The 23,310-nt window shown below is 45.9% G+C and overlaps 10 protein-coding genes across 10 annotated transcripts; 2 read left to right on the top strand and 8 right to left on the bottom strand.

Moving 5' to 3' along the window:
- Positions 1-394: 394 nt before the first annotated feature.
- On the bottom strand, positions 395-2,140 carry TbgDal_VIII4480 (hypothetical protein, conserved; the record flags this gene model as incomplete). The annotated part of the gene is made up of 1 exon (XM_011777481.1): positions 395-2,140. The coding sequence occupies one exon, from the start codon at positions 2,138-2,140 to the stop codon at positions 395-397; it is 1,746 nt and encodes a 581-aa protein (XP_011775783.1).
- Positions 2,141-2,593: 453 nt separating this feature from the next.
- TbgDal_VIII4490 (hypothetical protein, conserved) lies at positions 2,594-3,508 on the bottom strand (the record flags this gene model as incomplete). Its single annotated transcript, XM_011777482.1, has 1 exon — positions 2,594-3,508. One exon carries the CDS (start codon positions 3,506-3,508, stop codon positions 2,594-2,596), a length of 915 nt encoding a protein of 304 aa, XP_011775784.1.
- A 1,055-nt stretch (positions 3,509-4,563) lies between these two features.
- On the bottom strand, positions 4,564-4,938 carry TbgDal_VIII4495 (hypothetical protein, conserved; the record flags this gene model as incomplete). Its single annotated transcript, XM_011777483.1, has 1 exon — positions 4,564-4,938. One exon carries the CDS (start codon positions 4,936-4,938, stop codon positions 4,564-4,566), a length of 375 nt encoding a protein of 124 aa, XP_011775785.1.
- A 3,156-nt stretch (positions 4,939-8,094) lies between these two features.
- On the bottom strand, positions 8,095-9,669 carry TbgDal_VIII4510 (amino acid transporter, putative; the record flags this gene model as incomplete). The annotated part of the gene is made up of 1 exon (XM_011777484.1): positions 8,095-9,669. One exon carries the CDS (start codon positions 9,667-9,669, stop codon positions 8,095-8,097), a length of 1,575 nt encoding a protein of 524 aa, XP_011775786.1.
- Positions 9,670-11,063: 1,394 nt separating this feature from the next.
- Positions 11,064-12,680, bottom strand: TbgDal_VIII4520 (amino acid transporter, putative; the record flags this gene model as incomplete). Its single annotated transcript, XM_011777485.1, has 1 exon — positions 11,064-12,680. The coding sequence occupies one exon, from the start codon at positions 12,678-12,680 to the stop codon at positions 11,064-11,066; it is 1,617 nt and encodes a 538-aa protein (XP_011775787.1).
- Positions 12,681-14,046: 1,366 nt separating this feature from the next.
- TbgDal_VIII4530 (amino acid transporter, putative) lies at positions 14,047-15,639 on the bottom strand (the record flags this gene model as incomplete). The annotated part of the gene is made up of 1 exon (XM_011777486.1): positions 14,047-15,639. The coding sequence occupies one exon, from the start codon at positions 15,637-15,639 to the stop codon at positions 14,047-14,049; it is 1,593 nt and encodes a 530-aa protein (XP_011775788.1).
- A 2,195-nt stretch (positions 15,640-17,834) lies between these two features.
- On the top strand, positions 17,835-18,263 carry TbgDal_VIII4540 (hypothetical protein, unlikely; the record flags this gene model as incomplete). The annotated part of the gene is made up of 1 exon (XM_011777487.1): positions 17,835-18,263. One exon carries the CDS (start codon positions 17,835-17,837, stop codon positions 18,261-18,263), a length of 429 nt encoding a protein of 142 aa, XP_011775789.1.
- A 145-nt stretch (positions 18,264-18,408) lies between these two features.
- Positions 18,409-19,203, bottom strand: TbgDal_VIII4550 (hypothetical protein, conserved; the record flags this gene model as incomplete). Its single annotated transcript, XM_011777488.1, has 1 exon — positions 18,409-19,203. One exon carries the CDS (start codon positions 19,201-19,203, stop codon positions 18,409-18,411), a length of 795 nt encoding a protein of 264 aa, XP_011775790.1.
- A 1,610-nt stretch (positions 19,204-20,813) lies between these two features.
- Positions 20,814-21,179, bottom strand: TbgDal_VIII4560 (hypothetical protein, unlikely; the record flags this gene model as incomplete). The annotated part of the gene is made up of 1 exon (XM_011777489.1): positions 20,814-21,179. The coding sequence occupies one exon, from the start codon at positions 21,177-21,179 to the stop codon at positions 20,814-20,816; it is 366 nt and encodes a 121-aa protein (XP_011775791.1).
- A 787-nt stretch (positions 21,180-21,966) lies between these two features.
- On the top strand, positions 21,967-22,305 carry TbgDal_VIII4570 (hypothetical protein, unlikely; the record flags this gene model as incomplete). The annotated part of the gene is made up of 1 exon (XM_011777490.1): positions 21,967-22,305. One exon carries the CDS (start codon positions 21,967-21,969, stop codon positions 22,303-22,305), a length of 339 nt encoding a protein of 112 aa, XP_011775792.1.
- Positions 22,306-23,310: the final 1,005 nt, after the last annotated feature.

The following is a 23,310-nucleotide window of genomic DNA, read 5'->3' on the forward strand; positions in this document are numbered from 1 at the left end:
GCCCTCCGCGGATAACGGCAAAACTAATACATATTAGAACGATAATAATTATTAAGTGCATAGAAAAACAGCAAGTTATAGACAAGGGGAGAAACAACTGAAAGATTACCACTGTGTGAAATCGTCATTTGAAACTTAAGGAAATATAAAATTCAGAATGTACACAAATGGGGTTGTTGTTCCTTATATCCTAGCACGTGCACACGCATGGGGATCTGTGTTGCTGCACCAATCCTCTGGAGAACAGGACGTGGTCGCGGTAAACTAAATGCTTGATTATTAGCAGCTACTATACAACAAGCACAAGGGTGGTGTCCGGAGAAAGCATACAGACGGCTCAAGTACAAGACCCGACACAGGTAACGAAAACAAGAACAATGCACGGTGCACACGCTCAAAAGTTGTTGCTTAATGGGTTATCGTCGCTCGGTCGTTGAGCTGCCGACACACGGTACCCCCGAGAGATAACCTCCCGTCCATATGCAGTTTTGTGCAGACCCGCCTCCAGCAGAGCGAGTTGAAGTCGAAACCGTGGGTCCTTCGCTACCTCGTCAGCCGTGTAACCATGCACAGTATATCGTGCGGCCTCCGCGAACGGTACGTAAGCTTCATTCTGCTTACTTGAAACTGTCCCTTGCAGAACTCTCTCTGGGTCGGCCTCGACACCGAGCTGTTGCCTGACACCATTAAAGAAGGCCTCTAGTGTCTTCGCACGTGCAGCTTTTATTTCTTCCAGGTCCTGCTGACGTTTTTTACGCAACCGGCATTTCTCCTCATATTCTTTCTGTCTCTCCACCACCCGTTTGGCGTTACGTTCCCCTCGTATCGCTTTTTGGATTGCTTCCTCCTCTGCAAGTGCCCTCCGAAGTTCGATTTCCTTCTCTTGCAGCTCTTTCTGCTGCTCCTGGTAGAGGTGCAGCTGTTTTAGGCGTTCCTGGAATTCTATCTCACGAGCACGCATGACTCTTTGTGTCCTTTCCTCTTCCTCTTTCCGTCTTGCTTCCTCCTCGTCGCGTCGGGCCAGTTCCTTGGCTTCTCGAACAGCACGTAGCTCATCCAACTCTCGGTGTTTCTTTCGTTGCTGCTCCTCGCGTAATTTAGCCTCTTCTTCCATATCCGCCACTAGCCTTCCAATCTCTTCATCAGCCGCGGCTGCCTTCTCGAATGATTTCAGAAGTTCCAGAGATTTCTTCTTGAACTGAAGCGTCACCGTCCGCGCGAGTGCTTTTTCTCTCTTCTGCCGCAAAACCTCATTCACAGCAAGTCGCACTTTGTCGCGGGACATATCGGGCAAACTCTGATGGACGCGATTGTAAACATCACCTGGAAGATCAGGTTTCTCACTACCGAGCGTTGAAAGACTCGTGTAGGTTTTCAAAACCAAAGAAATCTTACGAATGTCGCTCGAGGAGAGGTCCACAGTTGCTCCTGTTCGCTCCGTAGACATTAACCGAGACACGGCTTCCTCTCCTCCAACCTCTATGGCGTCTCGAAACGTCTTCACGAGCCTAGGGTTGGGTTTACATACCATGGACTCGCACACACTATCTAACAATTCCAATGATGACCGCACTAACGTTTGGACAGTTTCAATCGGTAAGATATTCTCGCTCTCCTCCATCTCGTTCAGCAAAGATTCCACTTCATGCTCGATAACTTTAATAGACTCAGAAATTTCCTCCCTCATGGTTGAAATCTTCTCTCGTAAGGTGTTAACGCCATCAGGCATGACATTGGCCTCCTTCTTGTGCAAGTCACGACATTCCTTCTGAAGTCCCCCAATTGTTTTCTTAAGGGAACGATGAATCGACTCGCATCGTTCCTCCATGCCGGCTCTTTCCCTCACCGCTGCCTCTGGTAGGAGGGAAGAGCACGAAGCCCACGCCTTTTCAAAATCGAATGCGCACGAAACTACCTCTCGCTCCAAGGCAGCGTGCTCCGCCAACCAACGGCCACCACGACTTACCTCCTCCGCTGATTTCCTCTGGTGTGCAATTTTCAATGTGATGTCCTTAAACACCAGCTTATCTGTACGCGCTCTTGACTGCCACTCAGCCAACGCAGCCTCCTGATCATCCACAGAAAAAGCCATCGTGCGGAGTTGTTGCCGCGGCAGCATGACAGCCCTCCGAGGAGGCATCGCTCAGCCTACCAGGGGAGTAACATACGCAAAAAGTAAAAATATACAAGAGAAAATGAGTAGAAGCAAGAAAAAAAGGCAATATACAGGCAAGGTCCAGGAACGGAAAACGGTCACCGCATCCACCGTAAGATAATAAAAAGGGGGGAAGGTATGAAAACAAAAAACAAAAAAATTGTTGTGATGGTGGAAGTGGTAGTGATTATGATAAAGCGGACACATGCAAGATACCGACAACACATGGGGAAGATATATATATATATATAAGTGATAATAGGAGGGGAAATGGGTCCCACAGAGAATACGGCATCCCCACCCTGAGTCAGGCAACTAGTGATTCAGAACCTCCACACCTGATGAGCAACAGGACCAGTACAATATTAGGTGTTGAGTAAAATTACGAAACGGGTTCATATGGGAAATGCCACCGACGTGTCGAAAACACAAACACGGTTATTCTGTGTGCGTCTGCAGCGGCTCCACGGCAGACCTTCCTTCTGGGGTTGCGTGCGGGTCAACTGCTTTTCCAAACAATTCATCCGCTTCCTCAACTATACTGATAGGGGTGAGCCCTCGCAAAATTTCGCGCGCCTCGTTTGAGCAGTAGCAAAGATTCCTAATGACGAACGTCGCCCACTCACCCATGCCTGGATTTTCCAAATCAATGCGTGTGGCTCCGAGGATGGCAGTGAGAAGGCGGGTGTCACCTAAAACTGCGGAGCAGACCTCCTTATTCTCGTAAGTCAGATTGGCTACAAGCCGGACATGTTCCCTCCTGAAACCCTCTAGAAAACATGTTATCTCATGATCACGCGAAATGGTTAGCGCATCCGTTATATATTCCAGTACTTGTGATCCCAAGCAATATGTCTGGAGCCTTCTGAGGAGTCGTCGATGACTTAACAGTGTAAGATTGAGCACCTCAACAGCAGAGTGTGACAGGGTCGCTCCCATGTCTAACCATGCCTCAGAGCCGTCACTAAGCTCCGCAACGCTGCTTTCTCGTTGAAGCCCACCGCTCTCAGCATCTCCTTCAGCATTTGTAGCTCCGCCTACCACAGGGTCCTCCGTATTCGTAGTGCCGGGTGCAATAAACCCCTTTGTTCGGTGCAGTACATGACGCGCAACGTGAAGACTAAGCTTTATCATACGGAACAGGACATGTTGCAGGTGGAGTACCTCTTCCCCGGGCTCGCGCCCCGCATCAAACGCTGCCACATCGACCGCATGCTCCAGTTTGAATGCAAAGGAGAAGTCTTTCAGTTTAACGTCCGTTTCGCACAGCGTCAGCAATTTGTCCACTTTGTTGTCTATTTCCCCCAGAGCCCTTGTGTCCAAATCCCTTATAGAACCCTCGTGATCAGTCATTTGCCCTTCTCGTCGATATACACTCACCAGAAGGCCCCTCAAACAATGTTTCCTCTCTTCACATACATAAAAATAGCAGTAAGCAACAGAAAAGGGGCAAAGAAAACAAAAAAAAAGATATATATATATATATATTACATATAAATAAATGAAAACACCGGATCAAAGTGTAAGAAATGTCTCCCTATCCTCAGCCGCTCCCGAACGAATGGGAACGCAGATCCACGCGACATTCCGTACAACGAAACAGTGGAAAGGAAAAACAAAGTAAAATTTGGGCGATGGCGCACTCAACAGAGGAAACCAGTGGGTCGCATGAACAGACACCCGCACTCACAGGAAGAAAAGTCCCTTGAATAGTAAATATAACAATAATAACCAGAAACCTGGCAAGCCTCTTCAACCCGAGTACAAAGGTACCCCCTCCTCTGCCTTCAGTTACCACTCGGAGACACCCGCATAAACACAAAAACGCATCGCGCAGACGCGTAAAGTCATCCACAGCACCGAACGTGGTTTTCTTTTGCTCCTGCTCTCGTTGGCATCGCACAAAATAGAGGGAGTTAACTTTCCCTCTTTCCACGATCAGCAAGGTGTACAACCTGAAAGTAAAAACGCGCACCGTGATGGATAGGTGTGCTTCCCCCGGGACTACGGAGGACACCACCTTTGAGTTAACGAGTAGGCGCAACGATAAGAAAGCCCCCTTCCGCTACAAAAAAAAAAAAAGAGCAACTTCGGCTGGTACACACCCGATACCCCATACGCCCACACGAAGAAAACAGACGACACCCTCAAGGGAAGAAAACATTCCACGATTCCTCGAGCTAATTGAACCCAACATACCATTCGGGGAGTAAACATACCACTCGTATACGATATGAAGAGGGGGGAAAGCACAAACAGTGAGTCGGTTCTACGCCCCAGTATGTGCACGCCCCACGTCGTGCACAAATCAACCTCTCCCTCCAACGTGTTCATCTGGGGACTGGTTGCCACACCTTGTTAAGCGCCCTTACGCATAGCAGCACCAAATAAATAATGTAAGCACGCACTCATTTAAACCGCGACGAAACGCCCCCGGGAAGCGATGCGATGGTCGGCTTCCCCTCCGCCTTGACCTCGCCCAACCTCACACCAGAGGGGTTCGCCTCCAGCAGAGCTCTTCCCGGGCCATCCACATAATATTTTGGGTTAGGGCAAGAAGGAACCTCACAATATACGGGGAGAGTCGCCACCCACTCACCCGAAGCACGAAACTTGTGGCCACAAGGACACTGCCACTCGCGCTCACCGAGAAGCTTGGCCGTCACTTGTGCCGCTTGGCTCACGGCATCCTTCAATGACGGGCGGTTATTCGCGGTGGTGAGTGCTTTGCTAACGCTTTGGCTAGCGTGGCGAGTGACAATAGTCTTGATTTTATCGAGCATGCTGCTCCCAGTGAAAATGTGAGTAAGAACAAAAAAACGAAGTAAATTGACGACGACATAAGCAACAGCGACTGTCTTCTGTTAAAATGGAAGAGAAAAGTGGCACCGCGGGAAAAGCAGACCACATAAAAGCAAAAGTGAGGTGAGTGGAACAGAAACGCAACGGAGGGAAGAGGACCCTTAGCGGAACGATGCTGACATAGTGTTCACAGGTGCGGCCACACATAACGGGACCCGTGAGGAGCCCGCAGCACCTATAAAGACAAAGATGCTCAGTTTGCATCTGGAGTGCGTCACTTCGCCGGCCCGCCTTTCCCACTAGAGGGAAAGAAGAATTCGTAACCAGACATCGCCTTTCTCCAAGCGCGCTTTGCGCAATGGATCAACGAAACTCTCGGTGACGTGCGTATCCCTTGTGCTCTTTGCTGCCTCTTGGCGCGTTCCAGACTGCTCACATCAATACGATACGGGTGAAATAACCTCCGAGAAAACCGCATGACCACTCGTGGTAACCCACACGCCCAACTTCCCGCAATCCCGCAAAGATGCTCGCGGTGAGCACACAACAGCGGCACAACTTATCATCAGCGCCACACAATGCGTGGTGCGTGGAGGGTAAAACGGGGAAAATACGAAGAAAGGAAATGTGTGTTGGGCAATTGGAAACAAAATAGAGGCAAAAAACGGATTATTCACAACAAATCTCCCAGGAGACGACAGAGCAAAGCAAAACGAACATCACATGTACTCCGCGAAGCCTTGATGTCTTCACATAATGAGTAAGCAAAAATGATAACAATGATTGACTTCCATTAGCACGGCCCGTGACATCGCGAACTTAACAGACAGTTACCAAAAGTGTGCGTAACAATAGAGACCAACTGCTGTCTTCTCTGCTCTTTTTCTCTTGTGAAGAAAAAAAGGAGGCGGCTAATTGTAATAATACCATCGAAGAAGGGATACCCAACTCAAATGCTTCCACGATGTGTTTGTGCGTGTGTGGAAATTTACTGGACACGCCACTTAGGAAACACTGCAAAACAGCAAGTACTACATATGACACAGCAACTAAAGCAACGACATTGAGAAGGGGAGGATAAGGAACAAACAGAAAGAAAGTTAGCAGAGAAAAAATAGAAGTGTCAGTGCGTGTGTGGGGAAATAAACAATAATCTATCTCACACGACTAGCACGAGACGCAGCAAGTAGGCTGGAAAACGCTTTAGAAATGAGGTGAATAATTTTCCTTAGAAAAATAATAAAGAAACACCACCACAAGGCGCGATATTACCATTTATGTCGATTTTGGGTGCACTCAGGGGTGTTTGCTACCGTACCCGCAACATTGTTATCCATGAGCCACACGAAAGAAGAAAAAAGGAACCATCCCAGTTAACTTGCTCCATCTATATATAAATAATTTTTTTTAATCGCATTTTTTTTACCTTTACGTTTCCTCTTTATCTCCGCTTCCACAATCTTATCAACCAACTCCTTTTCTTCCACTCAACTCACACACACACACACACCATCCCCTTCCTTATACACCTTTCTTATTTTTGATCGTTGCAGTTGGCCGTTGCAGGTTCACTAACTTCTTCAACCATCGAGCCGCAAACAAATATCGGTGATAACACCTGAAAACTCACAAATTACCCATATGAACCCCATCGGAGTGACACCGCTAAAAGACGACCCAAAAAAGAAGAAAAGGCGGAAGACGCACCAAGCAGGAATGGGAAAGAGATTCGAGGTAACAAATAAGACAACGAAAGAAAAAAAAGGAAACTCACGCACTCACTACAGATGAAGTGGACCCCTGCATTTACGTTCAACGAACCTGGAAAGTGGCAAATAAAAAGAAGAATACGGCACCACACGACATATCGGCAGCCTCATTAAATCCATTCATTCATTCAATTATGAACCGCACACACACACACATAAAAGGAAGAAAACTAGGGGGGACACACCTAACAATCAGAGTTTGCCACGCACTCAACCAAGCTCCACAGCGCTATCACCGCAGCACCCGATAAGAAATCGGAGCGCACGCAAGCGTCGACAGAAACCCCAAAAAAAGGTGAATAGAAGAAAAGGGAAGGTTAAGAGATCAAAAACTGAAAACCAATAGGCGGGTCACTCTCCGCAGAGGTACTCTAAAGATGATGCGCGTAAAAATGTGGCGCAAACATCACACAGATACACTAAGCAGCGGGGAATCAAGATAAATAAACAAAACAAAAGAAACGTTTTCTTTTTCCTTTTTAAAATATCCATTAGTATAACAGGCTCCACCCAGAGTCCCTCACCCATCCATTTCCTCATCCAAGCTTCCTCCCTCCTCTGGTCACTTTAATTCTTCTAACAGTTGTTAGTGGTGTCATGGCGCCCCACCGAACGTTCCCTCATCCCCCCAGTGCCAACAAAAAGAGCACGTAAATGCAAAAGCAACTGGAGAAGAGGGCAAAGGAGCAATGGAGAGGAACATTTGCAACAGTAGTCAAAACCGGGCGGTTTCAGCGTGCGCCAACGGCAATAGACAACTGATATTGCAAGTCATCCAGGACAGCACCTAGCACGCAAGCAGAGTGGAATATATTTGTATAAACTTTCGGATAATGGAACAAAAACTACAACGCAACACAAAACGATACCCAATACACAAGCACGCACTCACAAAAACAAACAAACAATATATATATATATATATATATAAGACAACAACTACACCAACCAAAAAATCATATAAACAGACACTCAAATATATCTTCCTCACAGTCTGTTACGTGTCCCACAAACGACGCCCACAAATCACTAAAACCTGCACAATATAAACCGACAAGCTACTTATTCCGACAACAAAAAGGCAGACACAAAACAAAAAAGAGTTAAAAAACAAAATACAACAAAAACACGAGGCATTACACATAAAAATAACACCCCTACCTACAACACATAAAAAAGAGACGAGAAGGATACCACTAAAATCAACACACTACCTACCATTCAGCAAAAGAAAATCTCAACACAGCTCAAGTTTGTGAAGAAAAAAAACACACTAATCACAACTACAAAATAAAAAAATCTAAAGAAACGAAAAGAACAATGTAAATATATAGCCTATCAAAGAAATTAAAAAATGGCCAATGTTGATTACACAGCCACATTGTAGATTGAGGCAGCCGTACCAAACACCACAGCGATCACTCCCGATATAAGGAGGAGGTACGTACACACGTAATTTACCACACCCACCTGAGAAATGCCCCAGTTACCACAGTACATCCGGTACAATGCGGGAATGCAGAAACCAAGGACACCACCGCAGAAACTTCCCAAAAGACCAAATACGGTATTCAGGTCGGGAATGAAGAGGCCAAGGAGCAGAGCGCATAGAGCCATGCAACCGCAAAACAGGCAGTTCTTCCATGTTTCAAGTGTGTTCAAATCCCACCCAATGATGTAATAGCAGCAATCACGGGCTGGTTGCATGCATAGTGAAAACCCAACACAGATCTTCAGCAACATGCCCGCAAACGCAATTGCCATCATCACGTCACCCTTCACGTCATAAATCTCAAAGACAGTTTCTACAGATTTGTTCCCAACATCCGTATAACCGAAGAAACCCGCAATGATGTACACCACACAACACATACTCATGGAATACGTTGTGTGGAGTGTCATGCGCCTTGCGCTCGGTTTGCGCATCTCCGAGTAAATGGAAAAACAGTTCATATGGCACAGGTATGAAAACATGAAGATTGACAATCCCTCAATCGCCCTGTTCCCAGATTTAAACATCTCAACATCCTCGGGAAGTTTCCCATCCTTTAATCCATTTTTCGCGGAGTGCACAACAATGCAGATGACAAAATAAAAAACGAATAGCACAGCGATAGCGGAAGCGTAGCGTAGTGAGTTGATTTCCTTGGGTAACGAGAGTGAAAACATTCCAACAAACCATATGATAGACGTGATCACGCGATTGCCCGTCTTTCCCTGAAAGAACTCCAATGCAGAGGACCCAGATAGCACAGAGTCCACAAGGTAACCGGTAGCAATTACATAACTCACGCACGTCCCAAAGGTGAACAACCACGAGACCGATATAGTGAAGTAATCCCACCCGGGTCCAAAAAGGTTCCTCGAGAGATCCGCATATGAGTTGTACCCTGTCATTTCTACTGCCTGCATCATCAGCCCAACGGAGTATATAGTCAACACAGTTACAGTAATTAGAATGAGGATTGATGGGATCACACCACTCATCTGAAAAGCGATAGCGAGACTTATGACTCCAGCCCCCAATGTGGCACTCCCAAGGTTAAACGTTGTCGAAAGGGAGCCACCATGGGGAATGATTGCATTTATACATTGCATGAATTTGGAGTCTGTTGTCGGGGTGTCACCATTCTTGTGATGACTTTTCTCCTCTGCCGCTGACATCGCGCCGTATCCCTCACCCTCATCGGTAACAACCTCCGTGTGGGCCTTTCCAGAGCCTAATGGTTCTGTAGGGCTGAGCATATTTAAGAGGTGGGTTTGCTGCGTGTGTACGTGTGTGTGTGCTGCTTGATAGCTTGATGACTGAAAAGGGAAAGAAAAGAAGCGAGCCAATTCGTACAACGGAAGTAAAGACTGCCAAACACATGAATACACAAGTACCAAGAGTTCTTGCATGCCCAGACAAGAATCCACTAAACTCACGGGCATAGCTACTTGCATATCGAAAAAAGCACCACGTTATTTGAAGGGGCATTCAACTCATGGCGACAAAGGAAGACACAAGAAGGTGGTTTCTACGTGCACCAGACAAGTGTCAAACATGACGCACAAATCGCAGCATCATCAGAGAATGAAACACAACGTGTGTCACACACTGCTTCTGCTTACCCCGACAGAAAACAAAAGCGGATAACAAATACAACAAAAAAGGAAGGGAACTAAACAAAAATAAAGGAGCACATTGGAGCGACACGAACGCTGGAGTAACGTATTGTTGGCTTGGCGATTGATAAAACGCGTAACCAACCCTTCACTTAACCCTGTGGGAACATGTTGTACAAAGGTAGAACATCTTCCAGAGTACGTGTTAGGTTACACGTGACACCAACTCCATCCAGCAATCAACATTCATTCGTGTGGCAGACAGAAGTTGATACACACATGTTTTCTGTGAAGAATAGAAACATGAGTATATATAGATAATGCTTTACGCCACGGCTTCGCAATGGAAAACAAAATAACAAATGAGAAAGCATCCTTCCTTGGCCCTCCCCTCTACCTGCGAACCCAAAAACAGGGAACTGCCTGATGGAGACGTAGCGCAAAGTAAAAAATAAAAATCGTAACAAAAAGGGAGAAACACTCCAGTAGCGGCCCACGAAGATGTAGTGCAACACAAGGAAGCCACTTTGTGTCACACAATGCTGAGGAAAGAAATATACGCTAAAAGTTCTTTTTAAAAGTTCTAAAATATATATATATATATATATGCCTCCGCTAAACCAACAAAATAATAATAAAGAATATTTTCCCATTTCGTCTTATTTTTTTTTTTCTGTCTCATAGTTATGCATCACTCACAGCACCTGCCGCCACCATCCCCTACCGTAAATAAACACGAGGAATTAACCTCTCCGCCACAGGGATTTTGTTAAGAGGGAGGAGCCACTTTACGCAGGTCAGAGAAAACAAGGTATGAATCCATAAATACATAACTCTGTATGATAGAGGTGGGCACGCCGTTGCAAAGTGGGCATTAGCTCCTCGTTAATACGGAAACAAACTTATTAAAAAAGAAAACGTTAACGGTGTAAGCAAATTTTCCCCGCTTACACAAACATATTCACCCAACACTGAACACAGTAAAAAGAAGAAAAGAAGAGGCACCTCAAATAAATATGCTTATATACCTATACGTAACACCTAACAGTTGCATTTTGTCTACTCTTACACCACACTAAAGGCCATGCAACTGCTTATCATGCATGACACAAACACATGGAAAAAATAACACAGTAGAAAAAAATTAAAAAATTACCATCACACGACAGAGTTTGCCTGATTATTGCCGTCACTTGCTGCATGCTCCCACTCTAACAAAGGGCCAATGTTGATTACACAGCCACATTGTAGATTGAGGCAGCCGTACCAAACACCACAGCGATCACTCCCGATATAAGGAGGAGGTACGTACACACGTAATTTACCACACCCACCTGAGAAATGCCCCAGTTACCACAGTACATCCGGTACAATGCGGGAATGCAGAAACCAAGGACACCACCGCAGAAACTTCCCAAAAGACCAAATACGGTATTCAGGTCGGGAATGAAGAGGCCAAGGAGCAGAGCGCATAGAGCCATGCAACCGCAAAACAGGCAGTTCTTCCATGTTTCAAGTGTGTTCAAATCCCACCCAATGATGTAATAGCAGCAATCACGGGCTGGTTGCATGCATAGTGAAAACCCAACACAGATCTTCAGCAACATGCCCGCAAACGCAATTGCCATCATCACGTCACCCTTCACGTCATAAATCTCAAAGACAGTTTCTACAGATTTGTTCCCAACATCCGTATAACCGAAGAAACCCGCAATGATGTACACCACACAACACATACTCATGGAATACGTTGTGTGGAGTGTCATGCGCCTTGCGCTCGGTTTGCGCATCTCCGAGTAAATGGAAAAACAGTTCATATGGCACAGGTATGAAAACATGAAGATTGACAATCCCTCAATCGCCCTGTTCCCAGATTTAAACATCTCAACATCCTCGGGAAGTTTCCCATCCTTTAATCCATTTTTCGCGGAGTGCACAACAATGCAGATGACAAAATAAAAAACGAATAGCACAGCGATAGCGGAAGCGTAGCGTAGTGAGTTGATTTCCTTGGGTAACGAGAGTGAAAACATTCCAACAAACCATATGATAGACGTGATCACGCGATTGCCCGTCTTTCCCTGAAAGAACTCCAATGCAGAGGACCCAGATAGCACAGAGTCCACAAGGTAACCGGTAGCAATTACATAACTCACGCACGTCCCAAAGGTGAACAACCACGAGACCGATATAGTGAAGTAATCCCACCCGGGTCCAAAAAGGTTCCTCGAGAGATCCGCATATGAGTTGTACCCTGTCATTTCTACTGCCTGCATCATCAGCCCAACGGAGTATATAGTCAACACAGTTACAGTAATTAGAATGAGGATTGATGGGATCACACCACTCATCTGAAAAGCGATAGCGAGACTTATGACTCCAGCCCCCAATGTGGCACTCCCAAGGTTAAACGTTGTCGAAAGGGAGCCACCATGGGGAATGATTGCATTTATACATTGCATGAATTTGGAGTCTGTTGTCGGGGTGTCACCATTCTTGTGATGACTTTTCTCCTCTGCCGCTGACATCGCGCCGTATCCCTCACCCTCATCGGTAACAACCTCCGTGTGGGCCTTTCCAGAGCCTAATGGTTCTGTAGGGCTGAGCATATTTAAGAGGTGGGTTTGCTGCGTGTGTACGTGTGTGTGTGTGTGTGTGCTGCTTGATAGCTTGATGACTGAAAAGGGAAAGAAAAGAAGCGAGCCAATTCGTACAACGGAAGTAAAGACTGCCAAACACATGAATACACAAGTACCAAGAGTTCTTGCATGCCCAGACAAGAATCCACTAAACTCACGGGCATAGCTACTTGCATATCGAAAAAAGCACCACGTTATTTGAAGGGGCATTCAACTCATGGCGACAAAGGAAGACACAAGAAGGTGGTTTCTACGTGCACCAGACAAGTGTCAAACATGACGCACAAATCGCAGCATCATCAGAGAATGAAACACAACGTGTGTCACACACTGCTTCTGCTTACCCCGACAGAAAACAAAAGCGGATAACAAATACAACAAAAAATGAAGGGAACTAAACAAAAATAAAGGAGCACATTGGAGCGACACGAACGCTGGAGTAACGTATTGTTGGCTTGGCGATTGATAAAACGCGTAACCAACCCTTCACTTAACCCTGTGGGAACATGCTGTACAAAGGTAGAACATCTTCCAGAGTACGTGTTAGGTTACACGTGACACCAACTCCATCCAGCAATCAACATTCATTCGTGTGGCAGACAGAAGTTGATACACACATGTTTTCTGTGAAGAATAGAAACATGAGTATATATAGATAATGCTTTACGCCACGGCTTCGCAATGGAAAACAAAATAACAAATGAGAAAGCATCCTTCCTTGGCCCTCCCCTCTACCTGCGAACCCAAAAACAGGGAACTGCCTGATGGAGACGTAGCGCAAAGTAAAAAATAAAAATCGTAACAAAAAGGGAGAAACACTCCAGTAGCGGCCCACGAAGATGTAGTGCAACACAAGGAAGCCACTTTGTGTCACACAATGCTGAGGAAAGAAATATACGCTAAAAGTTCTTTTTAAAAGTTCTAAAAAAAAATATATATATATATATATATATGCCTCCGCTAAACCAACAAAATAATAATAAAGAATATTTTCCCATTTCGTCTTATTTTTTTTTTCTGTCTCATAGTTATGCATCACTCACAGCACCTGCCGCCACCATCCCCTACCGTAAATAAACACGAGGAATTAACCTCTCCGCCACAGGGATTTTGTTAAGAGGGAGGAGCCACTTTACGCAGGTCAGAGAAAACAAGGTATGAATCCATAAATACATAACTCTGTATGATAGAGGTGGGCACGCCGTTGCAAAGTGGGCATTAGCTCCTCGTTAATACGGAAACAAACTTATTAAAAAAGAAAACGTTAACGGTGTAAGCAAATTTTCCCCGCTTACACAAACATATTCACCCAACACTGAACACAGTAAAAAGAAGAAAAGAAGAGGCACCTCAAATAAATATGCTTATATACCTATACGTAACACCTAACAGTTGCATTTTGTCTACTCTTACACCACACTAAAGGTCATGCAACTGCTTATCATGCATAACACAAACACATGGAAAAAATAACACAGTAGAAAAAAATTAAAAAATTACCATCACACGACAGAGTTTGCCTGATTATTGCCGTCACTTGCTGCATGCTCCCACTCTAACAAAGGGCCAATGTTGATTACACAGCCACATTGTAGATTGAGGCAGCCGTACCAAACACCACAGCGATCACTCCCGATATAAGGAGGAGGTACGTACACACGTAATTTACCACACCCACCTGAGAAATGCCCCAGTTACCACAGTACATCCGGTACAATGCGGGAATGCAGAAACCAAGGACACCACCGCAGAAACTTCCCAAAAGACCAAATACGGTATTCAGGTCGGGAATGAAGAGGCCAAGGAGCAGAGCGCATAGAGCCATGCAACCGCAAAACAGGCAGTTCTTCCATGTTTCAAGTGTGTTCAAATCCCACCCAATGATGTAATAGCAGCAATCACGGGCTGGTTGCATGCATAGTGAAAACCCAACACAGATCTTCAGCAACATGCCCGCAAACGCAATTGCCATCATCACGTCACCCTTCACGTCATAAATCTCAAAGACAGTTTCTACAGATTTGTTCCCAACATCCGTATAACCGAAGAAACCCGCAATGATGTACACCACACAACACATACTCATGGAATACGTTGTGTGGAGTGTCATGCGCCTTGCGCTCGGTTTGCGCATCTCCGAGTAAATGGAAAAACAGTTCATATGGCACAGGTATGAAAACATGAAGATTGACAATCCCTCAATCGCCCTGTTCCCAGATTTAAACATCTCAACATCCTCGGGAAGTTTCCCATCCTTTAATCCATTTTTCGCGGAGTGCACAACAATGCAGATGACAAAATAAAAAACGAATAGCACAGCGATAGCGGAAGCGTAGCGTAGTGAGTTGATTTCCTTGGGTAACGAGAGTGAAAACATTCCAACAAACCATATGATAGACGTGATCACGCGATTGCCCGTCTTTCCCTGAAAGAACTCCAATGCAGAGGACCCAGATAGCACAGAGTCCACAAGGTAACCGGTAGCAATTACATAACTCACGCACGTCCCAAAGGTGAACAACCACGAGACCGATATAGTGAAGTAATCCCACCCGGGTCCAAAAAGGTTCCTCGAGAGATCCGCATATGAGTTGTACCCTGTCATTTCTACTGCCTGCATCATCAGCCCAACGGAGTATATAGTCAACACAGTTACAGTAATTAGAATGAGGATTGATGGGATCACACCACTCATCTGAAAAGCGATAGCGAGACTTATGACTCCAGCCCCCAATGTGGCACTCCCAAGGTTAAACGTTGTCGAAAGGGCGCCACCATGGGGAATGATTGCATTTATACATTGCATGAATTTGGAGTCTGTTGTCGGGGTGTCACCATTCTTGTGATGACTTTTCTCCTCTGCCGCTGACATCGCGCCGTATCCCTCACCCTCATCGGTAACAACCTCCGTGTGGGCCTTTCCAGAGCCTAATGGTTCTGTAGGGCTGAGCATATTTAAGAGGTGGGTTTGCTGCGTGTGTACGTGTGTGTGTGTGTGTGTGTGTGTGTGTGCTGCTTGATAGCTTGATGACTGAAAAGGGAAAGAAAAGAAGCGAGCCAATTCGTACAACGGAAGTAAAGACTGCCAAACACATGAATACACAAGTACCAAGAGTTCTTGCATGCCCAGACAAGAATCCACTAAACTCACGGGCATAGCTACTTGCATATCGAAAAAAGCACCACGTTATTTGAAGGGGCATTCAACTCATGGCGACAAAGGAAGACACAAGAAGGTGGTTTCTACGTGCACCAGACAAGTGTCAAACATGACGCACAAATCGCAGCATCATCAGAGAATGAAACACAACGTGTGTCACACACTGCTTCTGCTTACCCCGACAGAAAACAAAAGCGGATAACAAATACAACAAAAAAGGAAGGGAACTAAACAAAAATAAAGGAGCACATTGGAGCGACACGAACGCTGGAGTAACGTATTGTTGGCTTGGCGATTGATAAAACGCGTAACCAACCCTTCACTTAACCCTGTGGGAACATGTTGTACAAAGGTAGAACATCTTCCAGAGTACGTGTTAGGTTACACGTGACACCAACTCCATCCAGCAATCAACATTCATTCGTGTGGCAGACAGAAGTTGATACACACATGTTTTCTGTGAAGAATAGAAACATGAGTATATATAGATAATGCTTTACGCCACGGCTTCGCAATGGAAAACAAAATAACAAATGAGAAAGCATCCTTCCTTGGCCCTCCCCTCTACCTGCGAACCCAAAAACAGGGAACTGCCTGATGGAGACGTAGCGCAAAGTAAAAAATAAAAATCGTAACAAAAAGGGAGAAACACTCCAGTAGCGGCCCACGAAGATGTAGTGCAACACAAGGAAGCCACTTTGTGTCACACAATGCTGAGGAAAGAAATATACGCTAAAAGTTCTTTTTAAAAGTTCTAAAAAAAAAAATATATATATATATATATGCCTCCGCTAAACCAACAAAATAATAATAAAGAATATTTTCCCATTTCGTCTTATTTTATTTTTTTTCTGTCTCATAGTTATGCATCACTCACAGCACCTGCCGCCACCATCCCCTACCGTAAATAAACACGAGGAATTAACCTCTCCGCCACAGGGATTTTGTTAAGAGGGAGGAGCCACTTTACGCAGGTCAGAGAAAACAAGGTATGAATCCATAAATACATAACTCTGTATGATAGAGGTGGGCACGCCGTTGCAAAGTGGGCATTAGCTCCTCGTTAATACGGAAACAAACTTATTAAAAAAGAAAACGTTAACGGTGTAAGCAAATTTTCCCCGCTTACACAAACATATTCACCCAACACTGAACACAGTAAAAAGAAGAAAAGAAGAGGCACCTCAAATAAATATGCTTATATACCTATACGTAACACCTAACAGTTGCATTTTGTCTACTCTTACACCACACTAAAGGTCATGCAACTGCTTATCATGCATAACACAAACACATGGAAAAAATAACACAGTAGAAAAAAATTTAAAAATTACCATCACACGACAGAGTTTACCTGATTATTGCCGTCACTTGCTGCATGCTCCCACTCTAACAAAGGGCCAATGTTGATTACACAGCCACATTGTAGATTGAGGCAGCCGTACCAAACACCACAGCGATCACTCCCGATATAAGGAGGAGGTACGTACACACGTAATTTACCACACCCACCTGAGAAATGCCCCATTTTTATATATACGTTGTGGGGTCCAGATGAATTGCTTTTCCTTCGATATATTTGTTGTTAGTACATTTTTAAATAGCTGTATTGTCGTTTCTGGTTTATTCTTTTTCTTCATTTTACTTTTTTTCCTCTTCATTGTTTTTTTTGTTTGTCGTTACGTGGATGGTTAATAGTCGATATGAGTTCGTATACGTTAAATATATTTTTAGTGTTTCACTGCTGATTATTTTTATCTTTTTGTGTGTTGTTTTGTTTTCTGTGTATGGGTTTTTTTTTACACATGCTGTTCATAGTGTTTTTTCCCGGTCCTTCTACCTATTTTTGGGACGAACACGAATGTGTTAGGTGCTTTGAAGTGACGCCTCGGTTACTGTTTTGCTCGTACATGCGTTGTAGAAGGGGTGTTGCTCGTTTTTCGTTTCGCTGGTTGTGAAGAAGTTGAGTTGGTGCAGTGAGGCATCACCGCGCTCTTGTGGTACGATCCTCAAATGAGAATACGTGCACACCGTTAATTCTGTTTAAAATTCTTCTGATCAAGTCTCATTGTTATTTGTCATACCGAACGCCGGGTCACGTATAATTCTCGTGATTCATTACAAACAGTCTCGTCATATAACGAGGTCATAGTGGATTCTCAGCACGATTCTGTAAACAGATATGGCACCTATCATAAGGGAGAATGTTACCGCCACAACTGAATTGTGTGGCGACATTTTCGATGGGAATCGGTAACGTCGTTCAGGCACCTTTCTGGGTGCGATACAGTAACGGTAGGAAGAATCTAGACTACCGTCACGTCCTGTATAGTGTCACCCGAAGTGACAATAAAAAGAAAGACTACAGAGAATTTCGTCACCACCAAAATTTCCAGTGGAGCGAAAACGAAGCATACCACTCGTTAGCCGGAATAAAGAGACCCCGAAAGACAAGTCACTCTACTCTAATAGGTGCCGCAGTCCGCGAAGCAAGGCTTCCTTGCATAGGCATTTTATGTATCCCTACCTTCATCATCACTTTTCATTTCCAAATAAATGCGATAATTTTTATTTTCTTGTTTCAAACAAGAGGAAGCATGTGTGGAAGTGGGAAAGTGCAGGTAGACTATTAGCGCTACACAATCGTGAGAGGAAGAGACGCAGGCAGTGTGTAAGAGCGGGACCACACAGTGTTATAGGTGTCACAGCATTTAAGTATGGGCACGCATATGCCAGCGTGTGCCTGTATATAGTAGTGCATGTGAGGCACTGATTTTCCTACCTTTGTCCTCCTTTTAAATACCATTCCAAGACTGAGCTAGCTGCTTTCGGAAGAGATCGACCCCACCGTACAGGCAACCCCATCAAGAAGCAAGAAAGGACTGCGGAATCTCTTATAGCAACAATAGTTCCATTTTCACAATGTACCAACTCACAAAAACCATCGGAAAACCGGAATTCTATGAATGCTCCTTCTACGCGGAAGGAGGATAAAAAGCACAAACGTGACTGATCATTACAAGCTGATGTCTCATGGAAACTAACAGCATTTACCCCCATCGCTTCCGCAACTTCCCCAGCCCATGGAAACCTACGCTCTATGTCAGACCTCGACAACACGATCGATTTTTCAATGCAACAATTCGAATCAATAAAGTAACTTGGAAGATCGTCACGAGTAGATATAAGAAGGTTGGCGCCATCGATGAAATGGCACCCAAGAATGTCTCGATGGATCTGGTAGCAAAGTGCAATTGCTCTAGAGCTCTCACTCTCACTCCAGTAGACAGTAGGCCTCATTACCTTGCTCACCAGTGCAGTGAAAGGAGTAAGCCCCATTTTACCGCCACAGCGCAGACACACATCTTTTCCGCTCTTTGAGCAATGGAAAAAGGGACCCTCGGAGTACTCCATAAAACAAATATCACAAACGTAGCCATTTTGGTATTCGGGCTCATGATCTATTGGAAGCACTTCAAAATACCTAAAAGTGCACTTATTTTTGTCCTTCATCGTCCCTCCAATAGTCAAAAAAGAAGTAATGACATAAAGTGTAAATAATACGCACCTCATTCAGTGGTTAGTGGTGGCAGTTCAAACTCAGACAATGAAAATACACGTGCCCGTGGTACAGAAATTTCTGAGACTGCATACATGCATACAGAAATGAATAGACATGTCTATGTCCATGCAACCCCAGTAGTTCGCGACATTGAACACACAAGCACACTGAGTTTCATAACCAATGCTTCCCTGTCGTTGCGATAAGGGCTTCAATTCACTCTCGTAAGCGAAGCCCCTGTGTCAGACGCGCGGTAAACAGCCACAGGTATGAAGAGACTTTCTTCTCCCTAACACAACGCGGGTAACCAACCTCAACTTTATTCTTTAAAAGCTAAATCACTTGTACACCGCAAGGGAAAACAACTCGCCACCAACATGAATACAGCTTTGTGACATCAAGGGGTCGGAAAGCTGAAATACTTGGCCCACATTAAAGTTAAACGATCAACATACGTACGAACAACCATACATATACACTTACATGTGCAGAAAGCTGAGAAAGACGTAGACTCTTCAGATATGGAAATACTGAAGACGACGTAAGAGCGACAACAACGGATAAAGAAAGATCCCTTCTTCACAACCGCAACAGTGGCAACCAAACGGTTCGTTAAATTTTTATTCGTGATCGCAGAGTGAACAAACCATGGTTGCCCACTAACAAATATAGCAGTATCAATAACAACAACAGTCCTGACAGCCGACGCTGATACTTCCACATCCATCACAACACTAAGCACACTGGACGTACCCTAACAGTCCCTACGGGCACGTTGTCATAAAACGAGGGCCCCGGTGCTACGAGCAATAGAATACGCAAAGGTCAAAACATCAGACCCATTTCCAGCCTTTGTTTATCTGTACCTTCTGATTTTATTTATTAAGAGTGATTTTATTGCAAAAAAAACAGGAGAAGGGGGTCGTGCTTGGGTGTCAGTGCTATGCAATGTCAAATACCTACCATGGAATCGACGTTTTCACGTGCTTCCATGTTCATTTGTACATGCCCCTTCAATGGGGGAAAGTGGACATTCTCTCATCTCTCCTCCCCTGAGCAGGTTAAATAAAATTAAAAGCCGCTCCACGTCAATTGGGGGGGGGGGGGCACTTGGTTAAAACAAACAACTATAACCGGTTGCCTGGAGAGGAGGTTCAGCTGTGTGCGCAGCGTGGCGCGAACCATCAACTGAGTCCCTCCCCTAGGGACACGAAAAATGCAAAAGAAAACACTTAGTGGTTGCCCTTAACTCGCCTCAGAATGGCGGCAGGCTTGTCATGAAGAGTCATTCCACAGAGACTCTTTGACAGAGGGGATACGTAAGTCAATAGTGGCAAAGACATATTTGAACTAAGATGTAGTAATGTTGATTATCTTGCGTTCGTAGAGGAGTGACTGTCAAGCTTAGCGGTAAAGTGGATGAGTAGAGAGGAACATTAACAACTATTCCATTCACACTCCACCACGTGGTTCGAGATGGAGCGGTAAGTCACTGCATATCCCCCTCCTTTCTGTGGGATATACTGACGAAGAGGAACCTAAAGATCGGTGACAATGGAAAAAAACAAAGGAAAGGCACACAAACTTTTCCTTTTCATTGACAATCACCCCTTCATTCTTACTAATATCTCATTCGAGGAAGAGGACGAAACTGATCAATTTTTTTGTTTGCTAAAAGCGAAAAAAAAAACATTGTTCTTTTTTTTTTCTTTGAGTGTTTTTGCACAGCTCCTCGAGGTGCCTTGAGCGCATATACTTCAGCACAAACACTTAATTGCAAAATGAAAAAGTTAAACCTTGGACTCTGCCAAACGCGTGTGTGCATATAATTACAAAAATAACGCACGCAAAACACTTTGTTTTCAATGTAGTGGCGGGGTGCGCAGTCAATCCGGGGTGATGCATACGTTGCGACCGCGTTGCGCAGCATAAGTGGGGGGAGCACTCGCAGCACTCGAGGCTGTCTTATCGCACTAATAGTCACCATGTTTCGTAGTGGGGGGAACCAGAAAGCAACATGTCTAGCACCGGACTTCGTACTGAACACTGCGGCCTCAACAACGAAGGGGGAAATGATAATAATACATAAAAGAAGTAATAAGGAAACTCCGCCGCCCCTACACACGAAAAGAGAATTTATTTATTTATTTATTTTTATGCGCACCGGAGGTACTCCCACACCCAGATCAACGACGACGGCGAGACTCGGAGCAACCCTAACCACCCTTCCCACTCAAAACACCACTAACGGTCCCGTCCCGTTCGCGCACGGTGCGAAATAGGGTGGACGCCTCATCCCAGAACAATGTCGAGGAAAGCGAAACAACGTTGGAAACGCCGAGCTTACACCACCTATGAACACCGCCGCAGGATGGAACCCAACGAAGGAAAACAGCGACCCCCCATAACGGCAGCAGACCCGCAATAGCCCAACAACTGCAAATCGTAAACACCAGCTGAATCAGGCACCGGACGCCTCTCCATCCGCCCCTTGGCGAAGGTATATCGTGGGGGGGCTACTGTGGCATGCCGCCGTGGCACACGAAGACCGATGAAACGGCAGAACGGTGGGGAGGATTGGGAGCAGCGTCGTCCCACCGACGCGGAAAAGAAAGGACCTTCGTCCTCTCTCTGAAGCGCTGAGGGCTACGGAAGAAGCAAAAAGGCCCTCAAGCGCGACCCGTAGTGCTCGCCAAAGGGGAAACGGAGAAGTAAAGGGGACCCCTCAACAGCCTACAAAGCGAGGCCCCATAGGGTTCCACCTCGTTGCCCGTATGGACAACGGGAAGGGAGAACCCGTGGACCGCGTCCACAGGAAAATTGGAGAGGGCAAAAGGGAAACAGCGCCACCGAACTCGAGACCGGAAACGCCATCCACTAGCAGCCGCCTTGGCCTAAAGTCTGGCCGCGCTGCCCCACACCGGAGGCACACGCAGACATACATTTCCAAAAGCGCCTGCTTTGACATACCTCTCCGAAACGAACGTGGAGAACCAGCACCATGCACGATATCTACGGAGGGATTGGGTAAATCGGTGGGTACCCTGGTTCGAAAGGGGCTTTCATTTCACGTAGAGCAATCGGCAGACCAGCTCACGGCCGTCGCCCCATAAGTAAGCGACCAGAGTTCGAGGAGCCCCGTCCCCGTTCACTCGGCGCCACTATGCCCTTATTGGCGGGAAAACGCCTGTGCTCCTTTACCGAAAGCCGGGGTGTGCAGCGGCAGCTGCAGCAGTCACTTTCGAGCTGCGGACTTGGTGAGGAAGGAAGAAAGCGAACCGCACCCAATGCGCGCTAGGATCGCTACTAACAAGAGAATGCAAAATGGGAGCATGCATCCCAGTAAGGCGAAATTGGGACAACCGGCTTGAAAGGGCACCTGGCCGGTTTGTGCCCACTTAGCCGGAAGACGAACCATAATTTAAAATTTGCGCATTGAGAGCTAAAAGAAGGAGGGGAGCACCGACAAAAAACTGTCCAGGGTCAGCCGCAAAACACGCCTACCTTCGACAGCCCAACGCAAAATAAACAAGGAAAAAAAAACCGTCTTCGACGGAACGTTGGAAGAGGATCGCCTTCCAGGAAAATTGACGTAAGTAGGGATTCCTCAAGAGGGCTGGAGAAAGTTCAGCGACGCCACTAACTACGTAAGATAGAAAGTGGGATCGTTTATCTACCCTCGACGGATGGGAAAATCAGACCAGTTTGCGCCGCTTACCACGCCCGCACCCACAGGAGACGGAGGGCCCCCTCCTATGGCCATATTGCCATGTGTTAACCGTGGAAGGGGTGGCGACGTTCTGGCACGGTGGAACTCCTGTTTCGTATACTGGTGAAGCGTTCCGTGCGAGGAAGCACCCCGCACACGTGTTCACACCGCCAGCAGACGCGTCTGCGCGAACCACCATCTGTAACGGGGAAAAAATGCAACACCGCCCGCTAGCAGCGTGCCCCACAGTGGTTGGTGGACCTCTGCTCCCGTCTTGAGTGACCACTGAAAAACCATGGAGGCGGCGTGTCCGCTGGTCCGCCACGATGGGAAAACCACATCACCACGGGCGACAGCGAGGCCGCAACCACCGGCCGCCCGGATACGAGGGAAAAGTTGTCTACACCGG

This window comes from Trypanosoma brucei, chromosome 8 (genome assembly GCF_000210295.1).
Source record: "Trypanosoma brucei gambiense DAL972 chromosome 8, complete sequence".
In the NCBI taxonomy this organism is placed as follows: Eukaryota; Euglenozoa; class Kinetoplastea; order Trypanosomatida; family Trypanosomatidae; genus Trypanosoma; species Trypanosoma brucei.